Genomic DNA, 20,048 nt, shown 5'->3' with positions numbered 1-20,048 from the left:
CCATAAACCTACGCCAATGTTAAAACTTCAAACCTTCAGCATATTTACCAACAAATTCCAACGTAATATTTTAGTATGAATATATTTCACCAAGCCAATTGCATAGTTACTTAACATACATGCTTACCAACAGAGTTCAAAGACCAATATAGTTAATACATTCGGCCATGTGAGGGACAAATTCACATAGTACCATAAATTGCATGAGGGTAAAAGTGATTACTTATGAAATTTTAAATGATGTGATAAAGTGAAAGACTTGTGATAAGAAAAATTTAATGATAGGAGTACCTATGTATGGATATCAACGAATGAAATAACAAGTGTATGTATGATAAGGTCAATTAACGATGAAGTACAGTAATGTCACCTGCCAGTCGTGTAACCTAGCTGACTATTTTTGTGTACTAGAGAATTCTATCCTTTAATCTGTACTGTATTCTTGTTACTACATTCACGCACCAATCAACCCATGGCTCCCTTTTTCTTGTTACATAGATCCACTATTTCTCGTAAAATTGCCCTTAATAGTACCTCTTTTTGTAAGGTCAACTCTTAAGGCCTCACTGCAAGACCAAGTGCTTCCCCGCAATATCACAGCCTGACCTCATTCCATTATGCCTCATTCATTTCCTGACATTTAGTTGGGTTGAATTTCATGTCTTGTATGTAACTGATGCGGAAGAATCATTCTGCTGCTGGTACAATTTTCATACTTTCAGCCTCATTAGCAAACATTCAGGTAGGATTCGTTCTCTGTTCATTTACAGATCTCATGCCTTAGGGACTAAATAGGCATCAAGACTGTGGAATACCACTACTTAACCTTAGTTTGAAAAAGTAGAGAAGATGTGTGCATGGGAAGAACATATAAGTCAGGGATAATACTAAAAAAAAAAAAAAAAAAAAAAAAAATTAAGATGAAAGGCAATTTCTCAGTTTAACTCCGCACCGATACTGTACAGTTTGGATACTGGGTGATTCTGTTCTGGAGCGTTTGAATATTTGATAGCAATTATGGAGCATGATATTAAGCTTTTAATTTGCTGAATGACATTAAATAACAAAGATACAGTAGAAGTACATCAGGGGAAATGTGGGGTTAATCACACGTTATGAAGTTGATCATCAGAACCTATGATAACCTCTAACTTCGCTGGCAGTCTTAACGTAATGTAATGTTATGTTCAGTGTTTGTAGCAGAAACATACAGCCATACCTATGATTCAGCTCCACGCTACAATCAAAAACTGACAACAAATACCTAACCAATCCCCAGCAAACAGAAATCACTTACAATATTTCTACCATCATCTTGGTTGCTAGTAGATGTTAAGTGAAGTGTTTATTGGCAGTTATCATTCTACATGTGTATTACAGTTGTATCCATGGTAGGTGACAGAGGGGAGACGACGTGTTCTTTCATGCCAAGTGTCTGTTGCATCCGGATGCTCATGTTTACGTTGTAATCTTAAGGTCAGAATACTTCAATTGTTGTAAATAATGTAATACAAAGGATCTTCACGTACCGGTTGTCTTTCATGGATGAGTTTACGTTGCCGTGATCGCTGGTGATGACCCAGAAAACATTTATTTGGAGTCCTTTTTGTTAAAAACTGCTGATTCTGTTTCCTCAACCACGTGGGCAACCATTACACTACACTAGCACCTCAATTAACCTCAGTTCTTGCACGATACTCAAATTCACTCGCTTTCTTTTCAAACCACTAACTTTAGGAGCCATTATTGCTTAGTTCTGTTTACTTTATATGTTAATAAATCACATACAAACACCAACATGAAGGCAAAACCCTGGGTATATCCAAAGATGTTGTTGACAACTGGATTTGAGAAGACGCTGACATCTGGCGGTCGGTCGGATCATGCCCGAAATGTCGAACAGAATCCATTGCAAATTACAGCACGGACAACTTTCTCGGGATTGGATGAGAGCGCCCGTTTACTATACCTACTTTTACATTAATTATCTAAGTTTTCCCTGAGATAAACAACTCTCAGTACTGTCCTTATTTAATTAAATACTGTACATTGCTCCATATATTCTGCCACTGCTACTATATTCTCGTAACATTACGGTAGCACTGTAGAATAAAATCACTCATTGTTCAAAGTTACTAGAAGTAAAAAGTTGGACTGATGAAGTACAGGATAAAATTTATGAGAGATGGAGAACATGGTAGAAAGAAAGCAGACGGTGCCTCTTACCACAACCTACTCATTCTTGTTTTTACCGTATCACTTCCGTGCAACAGTTACTAAATTGTAAATACAACAATGAAAATTCGTATGAAAATTCGTAACTCATGAAGAAAAATATCAGTGTATTACTACTGCTATCTTTTTATGGACTTGCATGAGAGTGGTAGCAATACATTCCTGTCCTCTGTTCTTAACGCTACCTCGCAAACGTGGGAAATGGCTATGAAGAAAGAAAAAATATTTATAAATACAATGTTTTACCACCCTCTTTATGGCAACTGTAATATTTAAAAAAAGTGATTCACTAGAATGTGAATAAGAAACATTATACATCTGATTCAACGAAAATATCCTTGGTTAATTCTTTCAAATGGAAAATTTTGAGTCTATGCCCAAGAATACTGCCCACATCAGTCTTAAATAGGAGAACTGCAAGGAGTAATAAAAAACATTGAGACTGTACTCCGTAAATTGCAGGCAGCAGGCTCATCACTATTCACACTTTGAAGATCCCAGAGGGCAATGTTCCCAATCTACTCTCAAAAATAGTTCCCTGTGTGCACAACAGGAATAAAAGACTAAGAAATATTACAACTGAAATCATGATGTGCAATACTAAGAGAATACAGCGTAAACATTCAAGACCTCTTGTTTCTTTGATGTTGTGGTCTCATTATGGACAAAAGGCCACATCATGGCAATGGCTTAGCTGAATCCTGGGAAGGGTTAAAGGGAGAAACAATATGAGGATAGATATACTTTAAGAGTTTTGATGAGGAAAATATGCCTTTTAGAAAAGGACAGGTTGTGGTCATTACAAAAGACGTGAGGGGGTAAAGAATTTTAAAGTTTTGCAGTGTAAGGAAAGAAATAGGTATCATAATGACCTATGCTCAAGTTGCTAATAGCCATATATTAATGCACTGCATAAAACAATTAGAAACATTATGGAGTATTAACTGAGGAAATGTAAAAAGGGTCTAAACTAGTACCTTTAAAGTATGCTAGACCAGCTAAGATACAATGGTTTTGTAAGCCTACAAACCATAGCCTCTGACAGCATCAATCATAGGTCTTAGTCTCACACCAAACTGTGGGGGTTCAAGACCTATGAAACCATTGTAAGATACATTTAAGATATATCCCTTTTCACTGTGGTTTCTAAAGGGAGGATGTTACAGTACATTTACCTGCCTTCAATGCCCATACTGGAAAGTTCTCCACTTTCATCAAAATGCAGTGCAAGTTAAGCCATATTCAGACATTTGCCTGGTAAAGCAAGTTGAGATGGTTATCTGCTGGTTGCATTTAACATGTTAAGTCTATATGTGAATAGTTGATTATTGGCGAGTGGTCATTCATAGTTTCGGCAATGAATTATACAGCAACAGTGCCCTCAACTTGCTGTCAGACACAGGGAATGAAAAAATTAAGTATTAGCAAAATCTATGAGCAAAAATGAGTTTCAGATACAATATCCAGGTAGCAATGAAAACACCACTCTAAAATGGCACAAGATTTACTCCTTAGTTGCTGTACATGAACTGTGTTGACACCTCTGCTTTCTACTGAGGTCACACCAAGTGCTGCAATCTTGACCCTGTGGTGGCAACAGTTCATAATTTTTCAAATGATGTTTTGATAATTATTAATTCATTATGCTGTCGTTTCCCTCATATCATTACCATTGTTGCACATAACCACTTGAAATCCCTTTAGGGTTATAACCGTACCATAACACAGTTTGTATCTAGTTTTGTGGCTACTTGAATGAGTGTTCTCATGAATCACTGAACTTTCCTTTATTTCAAAGATCTTATTCAAACGTTGAGTAACCCTAACCTGAAGGTTTAATGGTAATAGAGAATTTGTACTAAAACAGTTTACACTCAATCAGGTATGAAATTTATTTATACAACCAATTCTGAATCAACAGCCAAAATTACTTTCTCCACAATGGAATTCTGAAAAATACTGAGTGATTTGGACATTAATTTTTTACCTGAAATATTTAACTCCTGAACTCCACCAAGAGGGCAACAAGATTTGAATTTCTCACTCTAATAATATCAAAGTTCAACTTCTAATTCTATTCTATGACAGTTCGTTCAGTGTTCAGCTACCTTCATGTGAATGTTCACTTACAAATAGGAATGCCTTGAGGTCTTCAGGTGAAGAAATTAGCCTTAACAATGTCTACCCTTAGGCTGAAGATGATCATATCAGACTTGCTGCCTGCTGGACAATGATCCAATATTACAACCCATAAGGTTCAAGTTCCTAGAATAGGCTGTGACTTTTTTTGCACGATATCCAAAATAGAAAGGGTATGATAGTCCATCTGCCCTGGTATTTGGTATTACACTGATACCTGGATTATCCAAGTTCCAGTTAGCCACAATCTTGATTATTTAACATAAAAGTAATCCAGCTTTATCTTTGAAGCATGTTTTATGGTTTTAACTTACTGATGCCACAGTGTTAGCATAACACACAAATAGTGTTGAAACAATCGAGACTGTGGATAGAGTCCTTTTAGATCATGTACACATACTTTTGAGAATATGTTTATATTTTCTTAATTCTTTGCAATCAATACTGGCATATAGAGGTCCTATTACCATAGCACATGTATCATTTGGTTCTGGAGTATCTAATCTGCCATTGTTTGATAGTAACATGGGTCTGCCATATTTGCAAAAGGATGAAGGTAGGGATTTATGCCTTGTTGACCGAGGACTACTGGATACTGAAAATTATATTTACACAGGTACCAACATTTAGTTCTTGAATGAATATGAATTTGAAAAACTATCTAGTACATTAGGACTATAACTTGGTAACAATCTATACACATCCACAGGGACAATGTTGCTGCTACTGATACAAAGTATACCAATTTAATGCTTTTGTTCCCCCGGGACCATAATGCTATTATCATACCCTCTCCCATTTTCTGTGGTGTGTAAGCTCTTGACTGGTTTACATGAACATACACTGACTAGATGATACTAAGAATATTCATTCCAAGAATGACTTAAGTAACACAAATATGTAGGCACTATCTTCTTGATTAACTTACTATTATTACATTACAAAATGATATGTAGAATACGCCTATAGGATCATGTTATAGTGTGTACCAAATGCCAATTTTTGTGAGGTTTAGTTGAAGTAAGCTTACAACAGTTCTGAAGTGTAGTAACTTATATAATCATATAATAAATAGTACACACACTTTTATCAAATAAAAGGCAAATTGTTTCCTTAATCCTAATGATAAAACCATAGTCTTGTATCCACAAGCAGGGCCACAGTACACTTCCTCCAGATCATGTACAAGTTGGTGTAGAAGTACAAAGCTCAACCAATCTTTAAAGCATTTACATCTGTTCATAATTCTTTCTGTCTTCTATTACCTGAATTGTATTGGTAATGAAATATCAGCAAAAGCCTTTAGGGCAACATTACATTTTTGGAATGTGGGAAACTATATTTATCTATATGACTTGGGTATGAATCATCAATGCTTTTTTTGCAGTTAAAGCATAATCATTTGAACAACCAATATGGCAGTTAATAAGTACATGTTTAAGCTCTGCTGATTCTTAAGACATTCTTAAAACATTTGTTCTAGAGTATTCAATTCTAATAATATGAGTTGTAACAAAAAATATAAAAATTTTATCAACCAAAGTCTCAGTTATCATTATTCTTATCTATCACCACTGAAAATGATGGATATTAGTTAATATGATTACTTCATATCACTTTTGTCACCATCTGGAGTCTTTATAATCAGGAGTGAAGTGAACAGCCATCCTGACACTTGAGATATGGGTGGAATATGCATGATTTGGAGGAGGTTACTAAAAATATATCATCACTGTAGCACAAAAATGAAGACACTGTTATAACTTTTCAGCTGATTCACAAATTCACAATAACTAGTATTCTGGCAAAACCGTATAATCACTCAGATGAACAGAAGTTAAAATACGTATTGAAATGAACATTTACACTCACTTAAGCCACTATGAAGGTGCTCAAAATTTCATATTTACATAAATAAAACATTTGTAATGATAGGCAACATGAATATCTTAAATTATACAAGGATCATATAGCTTTCATTAAAACAAATCATTTATACAACAATTTGCATGCAACCTGTATATTTTCAAACTAGAGGAGACAAAGATGTGCATGCACATAAATAGCCATATATAAATAAATGTTCAAACTCAATTATGACTTTGTAGTAACAAACATACCACTAACAGAGATTATGATATTGAATTCTCTCCATCACAAATGAAAAAAAAAAAATTGTATCATAAGAGTGAACAATGTCACCAGGATGCCCTTATTAGTGTATTTGGATGAGCTTTACATACATATGCATACATACATTTATACATGCATATACAGCCTCACCCACTATCCACTTTTTGTGTTACTGAATGAAGCTATATATGAGATAAGCTTTTATGAATGTGATATTTATAATGGACACCTGGTCACATTTTCATCACTTATCCTGTATGGTAGTGATTCTACATGTAAACCAAAGTAAACACAATGTCCACATGTGCAGAACATACAGGTACTGACATCCTTCTCCATGCACACACATACACTCACTACATAATAAAAGGAATGGATCATTTCAAAGATGCTTCAGTTTAGGTTCATGCCTAATAATTTCTGCAAATCTGTACAACAGATAGACTTTTTGAATGGGATGAGTAATTATGAATCTTAGGTGGGATAAGGACTGAAGGTGATATTTTGCAATCAGCTCTATATAAGGATTTATTACTACTGAGGTGATGTATTAAGCTTCATTATCACTGACATCTCATTCAATTATAATATGAAACCACTGTAAACAACCAAATTTGTACACCATCAATACATTATCAAAAAAATTCCATGACATTAAAGAAAATAAAGGATTTTACTGACATACATTCGATTCAGCTACAATTACTTTTAAATGAAACTTCATAGAAAATTGACCATTTAATTTTCATTGTAGTTTACAGTGATTTTCTCTCCCAATATAGACTGTTTCCTGTGATAAATTAATACAATCATGATCAATTATCAACAGATGCTACCTAACATACAATGGCCTTATACACCTATGCCAGTAACATCTCAGAACCAAAAACATTCCTGAACTATATTCTTATTCTAGCTCTGATATTTGCAATCAGAGGAACTGTTTCAGTGTTAATTTTTTTCTTTCTACCTTTTTTTTTAATTCATCATAAAATCAATTCTCAATGATCTGCTCTGTCTTTCTTCATGTTCTAGCCTTCCTCCCATCTGGCCTACCCTCCGTCAGGTCAGCAGTAGTCAATGTTCTGCCCTGCTGTTGCCTGAGTTATGAGGTCAACATGGTAGTCTGTTGCCAGGGTCAGGTCAGCCACACAGCCAGTCAGTCCAGGAGCCATGTACCCATTATGGGCTCCACGGAAGCTTTCACGTCCTCCTAAGAGATGGAAAGAAAAGAAATATAATGCTGATCAAATGTAGTTCAGCTCTCATGATAAGAGTATCTGTTATTATGGTCATCAATTTCAGTGTCTCATATCTACATAATATATAAAAAACTAATCATGTGAAATGCTAATGATACATTTCCTCACATAAGTTGCAATATGAACCTTGGAGAAAGAGTAAGCAATTTTATGAAACTGAAAGGACCATCATCAGCATATTTAAACTGCACATGTAAAATACTCTGGAAATAAATTTTTGAGAAACATACTTAGTGAAGACAGGATATACCACTTAAGGCACCTTAGTCAACATTTAATGCAATCAGAGAAATGCTCAATTGCTGACTGAGTAATTACACGGCAATGAGTGAAAAGTCACCTCTGGCTTGGCTGTATCACTGGGAGAACAGTCCCATCAACGAACTTCTTATCCCAAAAGAGTCTATATTACCCTGCTACAAGAGTAGCACAGGTGTTGAAACACTTTGTCACACAATGCACACATGAAAATACTTAGGCTGCCTAACACAAAAGTAGCAAGTCTCTGTCCTTTATCTGTCTGTGGGGTCAAAGATGAGGATCTCAGCTCTGCAAAATCAATTCATAGAAATGAAATGCATGCTTGAATGTAGTACATGAGACACCTCATGTAAATGGAGTTAATAATGAGACAGATAGTCTGTGAAGTTGGCTGCACTTCATGTGTTGCTTACCAATAGAAGTGGAGTAAAAGATTATGGACAGATACAGTTCTGTAGAGTAGCTTACCAATATATAGAGGTGAATCTACATTGAGCTGAACCAAGTCTCCAGGAGAAACAATGACACTTTCCTCCCCATAATCCACAGAGAGATGTCCTTCCCTCTCATACCTATAGAACAAAGAAACGCATAGTTACATACTGATAATACTCTAAATAACTCAAATTATATGTCTAACATGTAGCAGCCCTCATGTCTTACAAGAAAACACCAAAAACGTTCATCAAAATTAATATCACTGTAAATGTTTAAAGCTTAACACATTCATCTTCAAAATCTTCCTCTATACATCCATGTCATATCTTTTTCATTCCCTTTGCCCTGTCCACAATAAATCTTCTCTCTGCCAGTTCCCACCATCATAGCAGGAGGGAAGAGGTTTGAAAGGATGAGAAAAAAGCACTGGAGGATTAGGAGTGTGATTATTAGTGAAAGTGTGAAAGCAGAGAGAACAGAGAGATAATGTGTACAGTGAAGGGAAGAAGAGTAGGTGTAAAAACAAAGATTATCAGTGAAAGCAGTGAAAAAAGGAAATGTGTAAAAAGAAGGGTATGAAGGGAAAGGGGAAAAAGAGAGGTAAGAATGGGAAAAGTGCGAGGGAGAGATATGTCAAAAAAATGGGAAGGGGATGTGGAGAAGGGAAATGTATGAAAAAAGAGGAGGGAGGAAAGGATGTATAGTAAAAGGTGTGAGAAAAGGAAAAAACAAGAGGATGATGCAGCACACAGGGTGGAAATGTAAAAAAGGTAATAAGGAAGTGAACATGCAGGAAATACACACATTCCTCCTCTGCCACACTTCTCAACTCTCAACAGGTGGGAGAGATGGGGATATCAAAAAGATAAGGTACTGAAGGGCTACACAACCTGCAGTAGCACAGACAAAAGAAACACAACTTTCCCTCCTCCAATCTCTCCTTTTTTTCACCAGATACACCTATTCAATCAACATACAGCTCTTCACCATATGAAAACAAGCTTGTTCATCGTATTCAAGCCCCTACACATAGAGCCCCTCCCCAGATAACTGCAACTTTATAACTTGACACTTAATTTCACTTTTACCTTCCAGTTACAGAATGTGCACTAACCTATGGATCCTGACTGAATGCCACTGTCCATCATCTAGACGACCACTGTTGTTGTATACCAGCTGAGCAAACCCAGAGCCCAAATTGTAACGGAGTATAAGGCGTCCATCTTGTAATTCCAGACTGAGAGAGTCTCCTAAAGGAGGCCCTATTATGTCCCTGTTGTCTCCACCATCATCTTCCTCTCCAGCCCATACCAAAAGGCCATCAGGGGCCATGGAGCGGAATCGGAGCCACAAATGCAACTTATCACCAGAGATTCTGAAGTGGAGATAGAATATGTAATGCTTTTTTAATAATCTCTTATATTCATGAAATACGTCTAAGTATAACAAAGACTCAGATTTTTTACTGTACAAATCTTTTATATTCATGAAAAACGTTTGAGTATAAGAAAGATGAAGTTTTTGTTTATTACTTTCATTTGATGATTTTTCTTTCAACAACTTTGAAATGCCCTTTTTGGGAAAATGGCTAGGTAAGATGAGTCTAGAATCATAAACCAAGCTAGATAATCCCAAATGATCACAACTGTGGCATATACAACACAATGGATGAAGCCTCCTCATTCTCACTGCCATATCATAGCCAAATTGATTCTCCAAAGGTGAGATAACTGTGGATACCCCTCTATGGCATATAAATCTTGGAACTCTTCAGATGTCTGTATATTACCCCTACAGTGTGGGACTTTATATACTTGATTATTAATCTTTTTTTCAGAGTCTGTTGCTATAATCTGCCTTGCCTTACAGATGACCAATCCAGCCTGCAAAGTTTGCAAATTATGATAGAAGTCTATGAAGCCACAATCATAACTGAAGATATTGGCACTGCAATCAACTTCTTTTTCCCTGTATTTAAGCCTTTCCATTACAGTCTTAACCAGAGCATAATCATGAAAAAACACAATGATTTTACCAGAATCAGCAAGCATTGTCATCCACTTACAAAAGCATTATACTACCTAGCATTTTCCATACTAGACAGCAGCAAATAAGCAATTTCTCCATGGATTATTTACCATTACTATAGACATTATTCTAATCAATATCATCATCATTATTATCATTATCATTATCATTTTTATCATTATCATTATTATCAATCATTATCATACCATCATTATCATTATTCTTATTATCAGTATCAATATTATTGCTATTTCTTGCTCACAATGTAACCAATGGCTGGCAGAGTCTGGTAACAACACATAGCAAATCTTTTAAATCTAATGATAAACAAGTTTAACTAAAGAACCAAGCAATCTGTTACCAGTAGACAGGCACTCTTACCATCTGTGATTAGTCAACACCTGACAACTAATCATCTGAGGAAGTAAACACTTTCTTACAAAATATGACTTAGCAAACAATGGGGTCTCTGTATCTACCGGCCAAAGAGGCAACAAACATTTGTTCATAATTTTCTGTCAACATAACTATATCCTGCATCATTACAGATTTAATAAGAAAGCTTACCGTTTCATGATCTCTGTGTCAGCATATTTCAGGAACGACCGTCCACTAAAGCTTGGTGTAGCAGCCTGTGTCACAACTCGACTTTTGCAGTGCTCATCCTTAAAACCAAGAGGGCAGCGGCATGTGTAAGCTGGACCATGAGGTTCACATATACCTCCATTGTCACATGGACGTTGTGAGCATGGGTGATCACAGGAATCAACATTACTTCCTGATACAGCTCCAGAGACAAGATGAATTGGTCGACTATTGAGAGCAAGCTGTTAAAAGTAAGACAAAATATTCCTGAAATTATGACTCATTTAACTTGTTTCTGCTGTTTCTCTATAGTTTACATTAACTGTATTTTGTTATGTTCCACTAGTTATTATGGTGTCAACTTCAAAGGCAAGACTTAAATTACTATAAGGGGAAGCTGGGCAAGGTTGACTTAATAAGTAATTTTACCAGGTATGATAAAAGTCAGTGATAGGGTAACTATTGATTAGATTTGCATATATTGGTATGTAATTCCTCCCTGTTTTCAAACCTGGACTAGGGTTTTGCAAAGTGAAGGATCTGACCAAGTTAGGATACAATTCTACCTATCATAACAAGGCGATAATCTGACATTAATCACATTATGTAAATGTATACATAAATACATGTCATCAACTACAATCAAAATTCAGCTTCCTTAAGTAAAATTATTCACTATAAAATCAAATTACAGAAATACAAAAGGGTAAATAAACAAAGTTACATGCTATTCAACTCAATCTTAAAAAAATCAAGAGGTAAAAATAAAATTGATCAAAATCTAGCTTAGTTAATGATCTGCAAATTAAATTCATATCATTCATATGATTATACATGTGGCTATAAAATTCAGCTCTGGCAAACTTGATCTGAATCAATCAAATGAGAAATATCAGCAAGTATGATCAAGTTTCAACATGATTCAGCAAACCAGCAATCGGGAACTAGAGTTTCTGACAGAGTATGCACAGTATTTGCAAATACATGGACACAGGCAATATTCTGTACCCAACAAAATGGGTAAGGGTATAAAAGATCATCCCTATCTATTCTGCTCCTCATCTCTGCACAGCTTAGAAATGAGCACTGCAGAGGGGTTGACGATGAGCCCACATCCTAAATCATCCATTTCAATCTTATTCTCCCAAGTTCTTAGGATGTCTGTTACTGAACCAAACAAACTACACAGCTGCAACATGATTATTGCCCATAAAATTGCTTGACCAGCACACTTACCATTTATCATCTTCTATAAATGAAAAAGTGTAGTACTAGTAATTTTTCTATTTTACACTGACTTCTAAACAGTTCCCTTCACAAACATCTTACCTAACTCTTATACCAATGATGCAGGGAAGATAAAGAGAATACAAATGTGTAATCATAGCCTATAATCAAACTAATTACAACAGTTGTTCAACCTCTCTGGGGCCCCATAATCCTGAGGTAGCACTCCATGTTTCACCAGGGTAAAATGGGCTTCCCTATGGTGGAAGGGTCTTCAATAATGCTGTACTCCTTTCCAACTGCTGACAATGATATCACCTTGTTGAAGATAATTTCTCACTTGCAGTGTTACCACTTGCATGTGGAGTTCATGTAACTTATGATTTCAGGGGCAACTCCATGTATGTGACAAACATTTTCTCTTTTCAATTTGGATATCTATATGTTAATAGTGCAGGGAGTATGAAAAGCCTTTGCTTTAACATGCTTGCTAGTCTTGCTAGTCTTACTTGCATGAAATAATGTATGTGTTACAAAGAAGGAAAAACCAATGTTTCAAGTACCAACATGACCTGACCTTTTGTATGCAGCCAGTAAATGACTGTGATGCTGGAAGTATGGGCTGTAGAGAAGATGTGGGTGGGATGCCTCCAAGATATAGTGGATGGGAAAGAGATAGCATAGTAAAGCCACCAGGAGTCAATCCACTGACTACAGGCTGATCATCCACATACAACCACACCCAGCGACCTGTTCGAGACACTCGTGCTGAGTGCCACATGCCTGGACGGATTGGGTAAACTGACCTGAAAGAGATATTTATGATCGTTGTTGTCAAAATACCTTTACAATCATGCACAAATAACAAACTGAATTAATATGCAAAAATATATATGCAGTGCTCATGGTTTTCAAAGGTTTTGGAAGAATCATTGGGATAAGACTTAAAAAAGGTGTAACACAAACACATGTGAAAAAAAATATATTTTCATATACAGCAAACTAAGTTCATTCAAGCCATTGTGAAACTGCTGTAGTTATCAAGATACAGTCTGGATAGATTCTAAACTTGAGAGAGAATCTTCATAACTTTCTGGTATAGGTCGCTGGAGAAAATGAACTAAAACACATTTCAGCAAAAACATTGTGGCATCTTCCTAAGTATCTCTGTTCATATTACAAAGAGAAACATATAATTTCTATTGAAAATAATACCTTGTAGGTAAAGGACACTCCTATACCAACAAGAAAAAGACAATCTGAATTCACTGGATGTGCATTCAGTGACTCCAAATTAATATAAGGTATTTTAGCCCATCAAGTTCCTATACTGCACAATATCTCAAGTGATTTTACGCACCCCTTGAGTATGGAGGGCATGATACCACTAAACAGTCTCATAAGCCTGTTCATATCTTACTTGATGGTCAAAATATTTTTCATGATCTTTCCTCCATCCACTCCAGTATTGTTAGGGGTAGCACATTCTGACTTTGAATACATTTCAAAAGTTAGAACTAAACCCCTGACATAAATACTGTTTCTACAATACTTCCTTCTGAATCCTTCAGTCTTACCACTTGTTTCATTACTGACAACTGTCTAATTATTCAACTGATAAGTATCTCATTGGTGATCATATATCTGATAATGATGAAGCAAAATATGCTCACTAGTAATATGCTTTAACCATACCTGAGAGTTAACATCCCAGAGCCTAAATCAATGGTGAAGAGGACATGAGCATGGGACAATGTGAGGGCAATGAAGTCCCCTGTACCATCAGAACGATGGCCCTCATAAAGCAGAACTCCATCGGTAGATGCTGCACGAAACACCAGCTCAAGCTCCAGCCATGACAGCACAGAACCTCCCAATGCAGGAAACATAAGGTGTGATGACCCGTTGAATGATGGTACCTGGTTGAGATAATGTTTATTCTTTAAGCAGTATGAATATAATCCTTTACTAAATGAGATGATGACTAACATGTGAAATGCCTGCTGCATAGTGCCCTGTTTATATTGAAAAACTATCTGTGGCTAAATGAAAATGCCCTAAGAGATGAGCATATCAGTATTAAGTGAAAGTACTGTAATGGTTACTTTTGATATACTTTTAGTCTTTTATTGATGGAGTTTGACTGCTTCTCTTAACATTTTTTGAAATATTTTGAATATGAGCTTGTTTTTTACATATTTTAATGGTTTTCATCTTGATTGATACTTGCTTATTCTCACACTAAACTATTTCCTTATTGCATAAACAATGTTCCTGAAATATCTTTGGCCTCTTATTGAAGCAGCTGGTTCATCTTGTATGCTACTTTTTCACATTACTCAAATAGCCAATATCTCACTTTACAAATTGTTTTCATGTAATATTAATCACAGATATGGAAACTTTGAAGGTTTTACAAATTGGAAAAGTAATAAAAATCCTTAATCAACATTCTTATTTTTTGAGGGAAAGCTGACGATAAAGAACAGAACCCCAAATCCAAATATGCAGCTAAAGGGCTAAATGTTTAAATATTCATACTGACATCTCAAAGAAACAAATTCACTAGTCTCCAAAGAGCACCTCTCCTCACCTCAAGATTGAGTTGCTTTTCACAGAAGTCTCCTGAATAGCCTAGAGGACAAAGACAGACTGGGGCAGGTGGAGGTGAGGCAAAAAATGGAGGTGGAGTTGGTGTTGTGGTTGCTCTTGAGAAGTTCTTGGCATCTTGGGTGGAGGCTACGCACTTTCCTCCATGCTGACATTCCACCTCACTGCATGCATCACCAATGCATTCAGCTGTGAACAATATTTACCATTAACAATCTGCTACAAGAAAAAAATCCTTTGCTAGACTTCTGGAACTTTATTTCCATTAATATAAAAAAAACAATACAAATGACAGACTAATTTTACTAAAGTTACAGCTATAAAACTCAACTTAAGCCTAAAAGTACCTCTGCAAAACTTGGACTCTCCACACACTCCATAACTCTTCCTGAGGGAAACAATATAGCTTATTCACACTAATTTAGATTTTATGAATAATGTACATATCTTCATGAATCATTTGTCCAAAGACAAGGGTAATTTTGACCTTAATCAATTTATAGTCTCCCTCCTTCCCAACAAATCTAACTTTTCTGAAGACAAGATAGCCACATCATCCCAAAAGGCCCCCTCAGAAGCACAGTCCTCTAATGCAAGGAAAAATTCTTAGTGTGGCCTGGTTTCACAGCATTCTCTCTTCATCATTTTACATTTGTTTAGCATACAGTCAAACTGAATTGGATAACATCTTATTCTTACTGGAACAATAATCCTCATATTGTTGTTGGAGGTTTTCTAGGCAGAGCCTATACCATCATTAGTGAATATTTTGACACTTGGGCATGGAAAAGAAGCCATACTATTTACGATCATGCTGCTATTTATTTTGTCTACCTGTTGAATATATTTCTATGATTCTGAACTAAAAAATTCTTATCTATAATTCATTAGGGGCTAGCTTACAATATTCACAACCTTACTTGTCCTTGTTAAGTATTTTGACTCCTACTTCACACAGCAGTCTGAAGGGGCATAGTGCAATGTTGTGGTGAGCTTTGGTTAGAAAAGAAAATTTTTGTGAGCAAAGTTTGTGAAGACCTAATCATGGAAAAACTAGTCACGTTGGTGTTTAGGTCTCTACACCATAAATGAGATGTATAGTCTACCCTCCACTCATTTTCCTCTACACTCAGAAATGCCTCACAAATCAAAATCATTCTCCATTTGCTTACAACTTACTTATGCCCCAACCATCCAAGGCTGCATAATCTGATGAAAGGTTAGGTTCCCTAAATGGATCACTTCTGCGGAAACGGTAGACATGGTCATTGACCTGAAGTCGCCGCACACAGCCCTGGAGACCAGAAGTTACACCGAGTCGTGGTGCAAGTGATGTCAGGTTGTTGGATCCACCTACATACAATGGCTCACGGAAGGTGATTCGAGAGAACAAACCCTGAAAATGAGATAATTATGAGGCCCAACAGAAGTACTGGCATAAAATGTATAGGCATATGGTCTTACCAAACAAGTACAGAGAGATAGAGAGAGAGAGAGAGAGAGAGAGAGAGAGAGAGAGAGAGAGAGAGAGAGAGAGAGTACTTATTTAGAACACAATTTAGCCAAAAGGCAAGGCTAACAAAGGTGTGATGTTTACCCTCTTATACTCCCGGGAATTTCACCTTTTTCTGGTAACATCATGAAATACTGTGTTGTATCTCACACATATTGAGCACATATCTAGAAACTTCAAGAGGACCATGAACCTTATAAGGGTCAAACCCCTTTGGTATTCTGTTAATATCGTTTCTAGTTATTTCAAAGCTGTCCATTTTGTGTGTATGTGTGTCGTGAACCAGTAATATAAAAAATGGTGTCCCATCTTAAACAGATCAATGCATTAATGTATTTCCTAAAGCATTCAAAACAACCATACTTTGGCACATTTACATATTACCACTCACTCAACTAAATCTATTCTTATTGAGATCTCAAGAAAACCTAAAAAAAAATTGCTTTTTTGAGGTTTCTAGTCCCATCTCATCCCCCAACATTTGTTGTTCCTTATCATGGTACAGGCAATAACATGCTCCAAACAATACCATCTTGGAAGACAGCAAAAATAAATAATATGAGAAAAAGAATATAGCTGAAATCAATCTGAGCTCCTGGTGTTTCTAAACCTCACTCATTTAGGTAGAAACGTTACAGAATGAAGGCACTGTTACTTTAGACTTAGTAGATCATCCCTCTATCATGCAGTTAGCTATAACACTCACCTATTATAAATTTGAAAGTTCACCTAAGCCGTTTATACAGGAGAGCAAACCAAAACACAAACCTCTGAACGTCCCTGAATGTGATGTCCATCATTGAGTTGTAGCCACACATCCCAGCGGTGTCGATACACAGTAAGACGGTTCCACTCATCCATGTGAACTTTTTCAGGGGATCGTACTGAACCTGCACCTGATCCACAGTCCCACCTGAGTAAAAATACGTGGATCATAAAAGAGGTGCACGTAAAAAAAATCAGGTAACAACCGTTTCAAAGAACGAAAGGCAACCCTCACTCAGCAGTGACTCAAGTATGAATTTTACTACAGTGAAACATGAATAAGGGGTCCAGTTAATTCTATGGAAGGATGAAACTATCTAAAATGGAATGTTTAATCTTTCTTTGTACTATTCTTTTTTTCTTTGTAGAAATATAATGAGTCTTCACATACATAATTACCGTATATACTCGTGTACAAGTCTACTTCGTGTATAAGTCGACCCTTGATTTTTGGCCATGAAGTCATGAATTTATGTCTCATACACAAGTTTTGAAGTGTAATGGAACAACAAATCCGGGTAATAAAACACCATACTTTATGGAGTATAAAACTCATTGCAGAAAATCCCCACTAAAGACACTATACGTCCTTTAAACGGGTTTGCTGAGCCTGAAGCACAGAGCGCCCAAGGTAAATTGTTCACCATTTATCATTACCGAACTTTACACTGAAACGTGGGTAGTGTCAGCAAAAATATTTTACATTTCCATTCAAGTTTTTATCCATGCCCATTAGAATAGAATATTAATGGAGTACATTTTTTTTAAAATAAAAATCATTCGAAAAGCGATTAAGGTAAGATCTTTTGAACCATGAAAAAAAGCGAAAGTCAACTGTTAACGTCATGATTTTATCCCACCTTCCACTGTAATACTACGTCATTTCAGCCGAAAAAAAAAATACTACAAGAATGACATACAACTTACCTGAACTCAACATAGCTCCCAACAAGCACAGCGGCCATAAAGTCTCCTGTAAGGTCATCGTTCTCCCCAGACACAAGCAATACCCCATCATTGCTCTCAGGCTTGAACTCGAGGGTGAGCTGTACATCCCTGTATGCCTCCCGCAATGGAGCGAATCCTACCCAGGAAGATCCATGGAACCGGGCCGTTTCTATCTGAACACCTGCAGGCAGAAAAGGCATGATTAGTGAAGGAAGTAACACTAGAAAAAGGAGTCCCCTAAAAGCAGTAAAAGAAAAAGACAGGAGAGCAAAGGCTCTCTCCCCACCCTCCACTCCCTTGGGCAACAAGCCGGACGGAAAACAAGTAAAAAAAAAGAAATATCTTGCAAGATTACTATGCCCGAAGGAAATTTTATAGGAAAGTCATAAGGTAGAATGAATGAATGAGCTCCTCCTCATGTACTTTCCATATGCAGTCAAACTACCATAAACGTGCAAACATCTGCTGTTACTCTCTGTTCCAGTGAATTTTTATTTGCTCTCGTTCCACGGATAGATTAGTTGGGGAATATGTATATATATATGGTTCTTTCAGGTGCTCACAACGATATAACCCTTGGGTGAGATGGCCTGCCCTTTGACCTGACCTATATCCTTCAAGACAGGCCCTTACACCTTAAGTCATGGAATAGCTATCTTACAGGAAAGATTACCCCTTTTAGCTTAAGGGGTTTGAAAAGAAAACCTTCTTGATTACTAGAAACAAATGAATCCTATTCAACATTTTATTTTGTTCTAATCTCTTCAACTCTTGACAGCAGTCCATGAAAAACAGCGAGAGGGAGGGATGGTGGGTAGAGGTTCCTGCACTGGCAGTACATGACAATATTGTAACCCCTCTCAGGCCTCGCCATGTTGACATACTGCGTCCATCCTGGGTAACGAACGACCCCGCGCCCGCCAACTGTAGCGCCAATAAATTTACTCCAAATACCTTCACTTTTTTCTTTAAAGTTATTAGACAAGTTTCTCCTGCTACAGTGTATATATATATATATATATATATATATATATATATATATATATATATATATATATATATATATATATATATATATGAGCAGTGTAGGAAGTCGAAAAACGGCCTCATAGGCTCACATCCACTCTCTAGCTGTAATGTATATTGAACAGAAACGCCATGCATAAATATACCTTTTACAATCCCATGTCCATCCCAAGGGATATTGTTCCCTCTCTTAGGTTACTTATGTTACAGTCTTACAAACCAGGGTGTTTTTCCCTCCCGAGGCCTACTGGTGTATCAACGATTGGGATTCCTTGTTTCCACTCTTAGGCTGCTGATGGTAATGTTAAAATCCCGTGTTCCCTCCCATGGGTCACTGATGATGCACTGTTAGGGACTCCTTGTTCCCTCCCTTAAGGCTGCTGATGCTATACCGTGAGGGTTTCACTGCTCCCTCTTCCTCACAGCTGCCATTGCTACGATGTTTGGGAACTTCTGATTGTTTCCTGAAGGCGTGATGGCTCCCATCATTCAAGACTCTACTAAACTTTAAGGGCGTCTTCCTCCGACAGATCTGACGTAGTTGATTGATTTGATTAATTTTGGTCGGAGAGATTGGATAAGTCCTTTAAAACAAAATATATAATTACGCTTTCGCTCAAGAGAGAGATGCCGTTTGCCACCGTACTTCCGCCGTCAGTCACTAGGTGGCTCTGCGTACCGGCGTCCGCTTCTGCATACAACAGACGCCATCAGAGGCTTCGTCCCTGGAAAGCCATGAATCCTAATAAGCTAGGTGTATTGATCTAATCACCTCGCCTGATCCTTGAGAAATCCAGTAATATAACCTGAGATTACATATGCAAATGTTAGAGTCTCGACGACCCGATGACCTATACAAGAGGCTGGGGTATCCCATG

At 36.8% G+C, this 20,048-nt stretch overlaps 2 protein-coding genes across 6 annotated transcripts in view; both read right to left on the bottom strand.

Moving 5' to 3' along the window:
- Positions 1–3,585, bottom strand: part of LOC139757244 (uncharacterized) — a 90,380-nt gene extending 86,795 nt beyond the window's left edge. For all 3 annotated transcript variants that reach the window (XM_071677509.1, XM_071677512.1, XM_071677513.1), the window contains exon 1: positions 1,530–3,585. The gene's annotated coding sequence lies outside the window, so the exon portion shown is untranslated. The remainder of the gene's footprint in view (positions 1–1,529) is intronic.
- A 523-nt stretch (positions 3,586–4,108) lies between these two features.
- LOC139757243 (pikachurin-like) overlaps positions 4,109–20,048 on the bottom strand; it is a 474,495-nt gene continuing 458,555 nt past the window's right edge. For all 3 annotated transcript variants that reach the window (XM_071677507.1, XM_071677506.1, XM_071677508.1), the window contains 10 exons: positions 18,124–18,325; positions 17,200–17,344; positions 16,098–16,314; positions 14,902–15,107; positions 14,004–14,227; positions 12,886–13,114; positions 11,064–11,323; positions 9,583–9,843; positions 8,499–8,602; positions 4,109–7,720 (listed from right to left, as the gene is read on the bottom strand). In XM_071677507.1, the coding sequence (XP_071533608.1) occupies positions 7,575–7,720; positions 8,499–8,602; positions 9,583–9,843; positions 11,064–11,323; positions 12,886–13,114; positions 14,004–14,227; positions 14,902–15,107; positions 16,098–16,314; positions 17,200–17,344; positions 18,124–18,325 (1,994 nt within the window). In that variant the 3' untranslated portion in view covers positions 4,109–7,574. The remainder of the gene's footprint in view (positions 7,721–8,498; positions 8,603–9,582; positions 9,844–11,063; positions 11,324–12,885; positions 13,115–14,003; positions 14,228–14,901; positions 15,108–16,097; positions 16,315–17,199; positions 17,345–18,123; positions 18,326–20,048) is intronic.

Source organism: Panulirus ornatus, chromosome 25 (genome assembly GCF_036320965.1).
Source record: "Panulirus ornatus isolate Po-2019 chromosome 25, ASM3632096v1, whole genome shotgun sequence".
NCBI lineage: Eukaryota > Metazoa > Arthropoda > Malacostraca > Decapoda > Palinuridae > Panulirus > Panulirus ornatus.
Note: the sequence above shows the minus strand (reverse complement) of the source record. Positions and strands in the feature narration are given on the sequence as shown.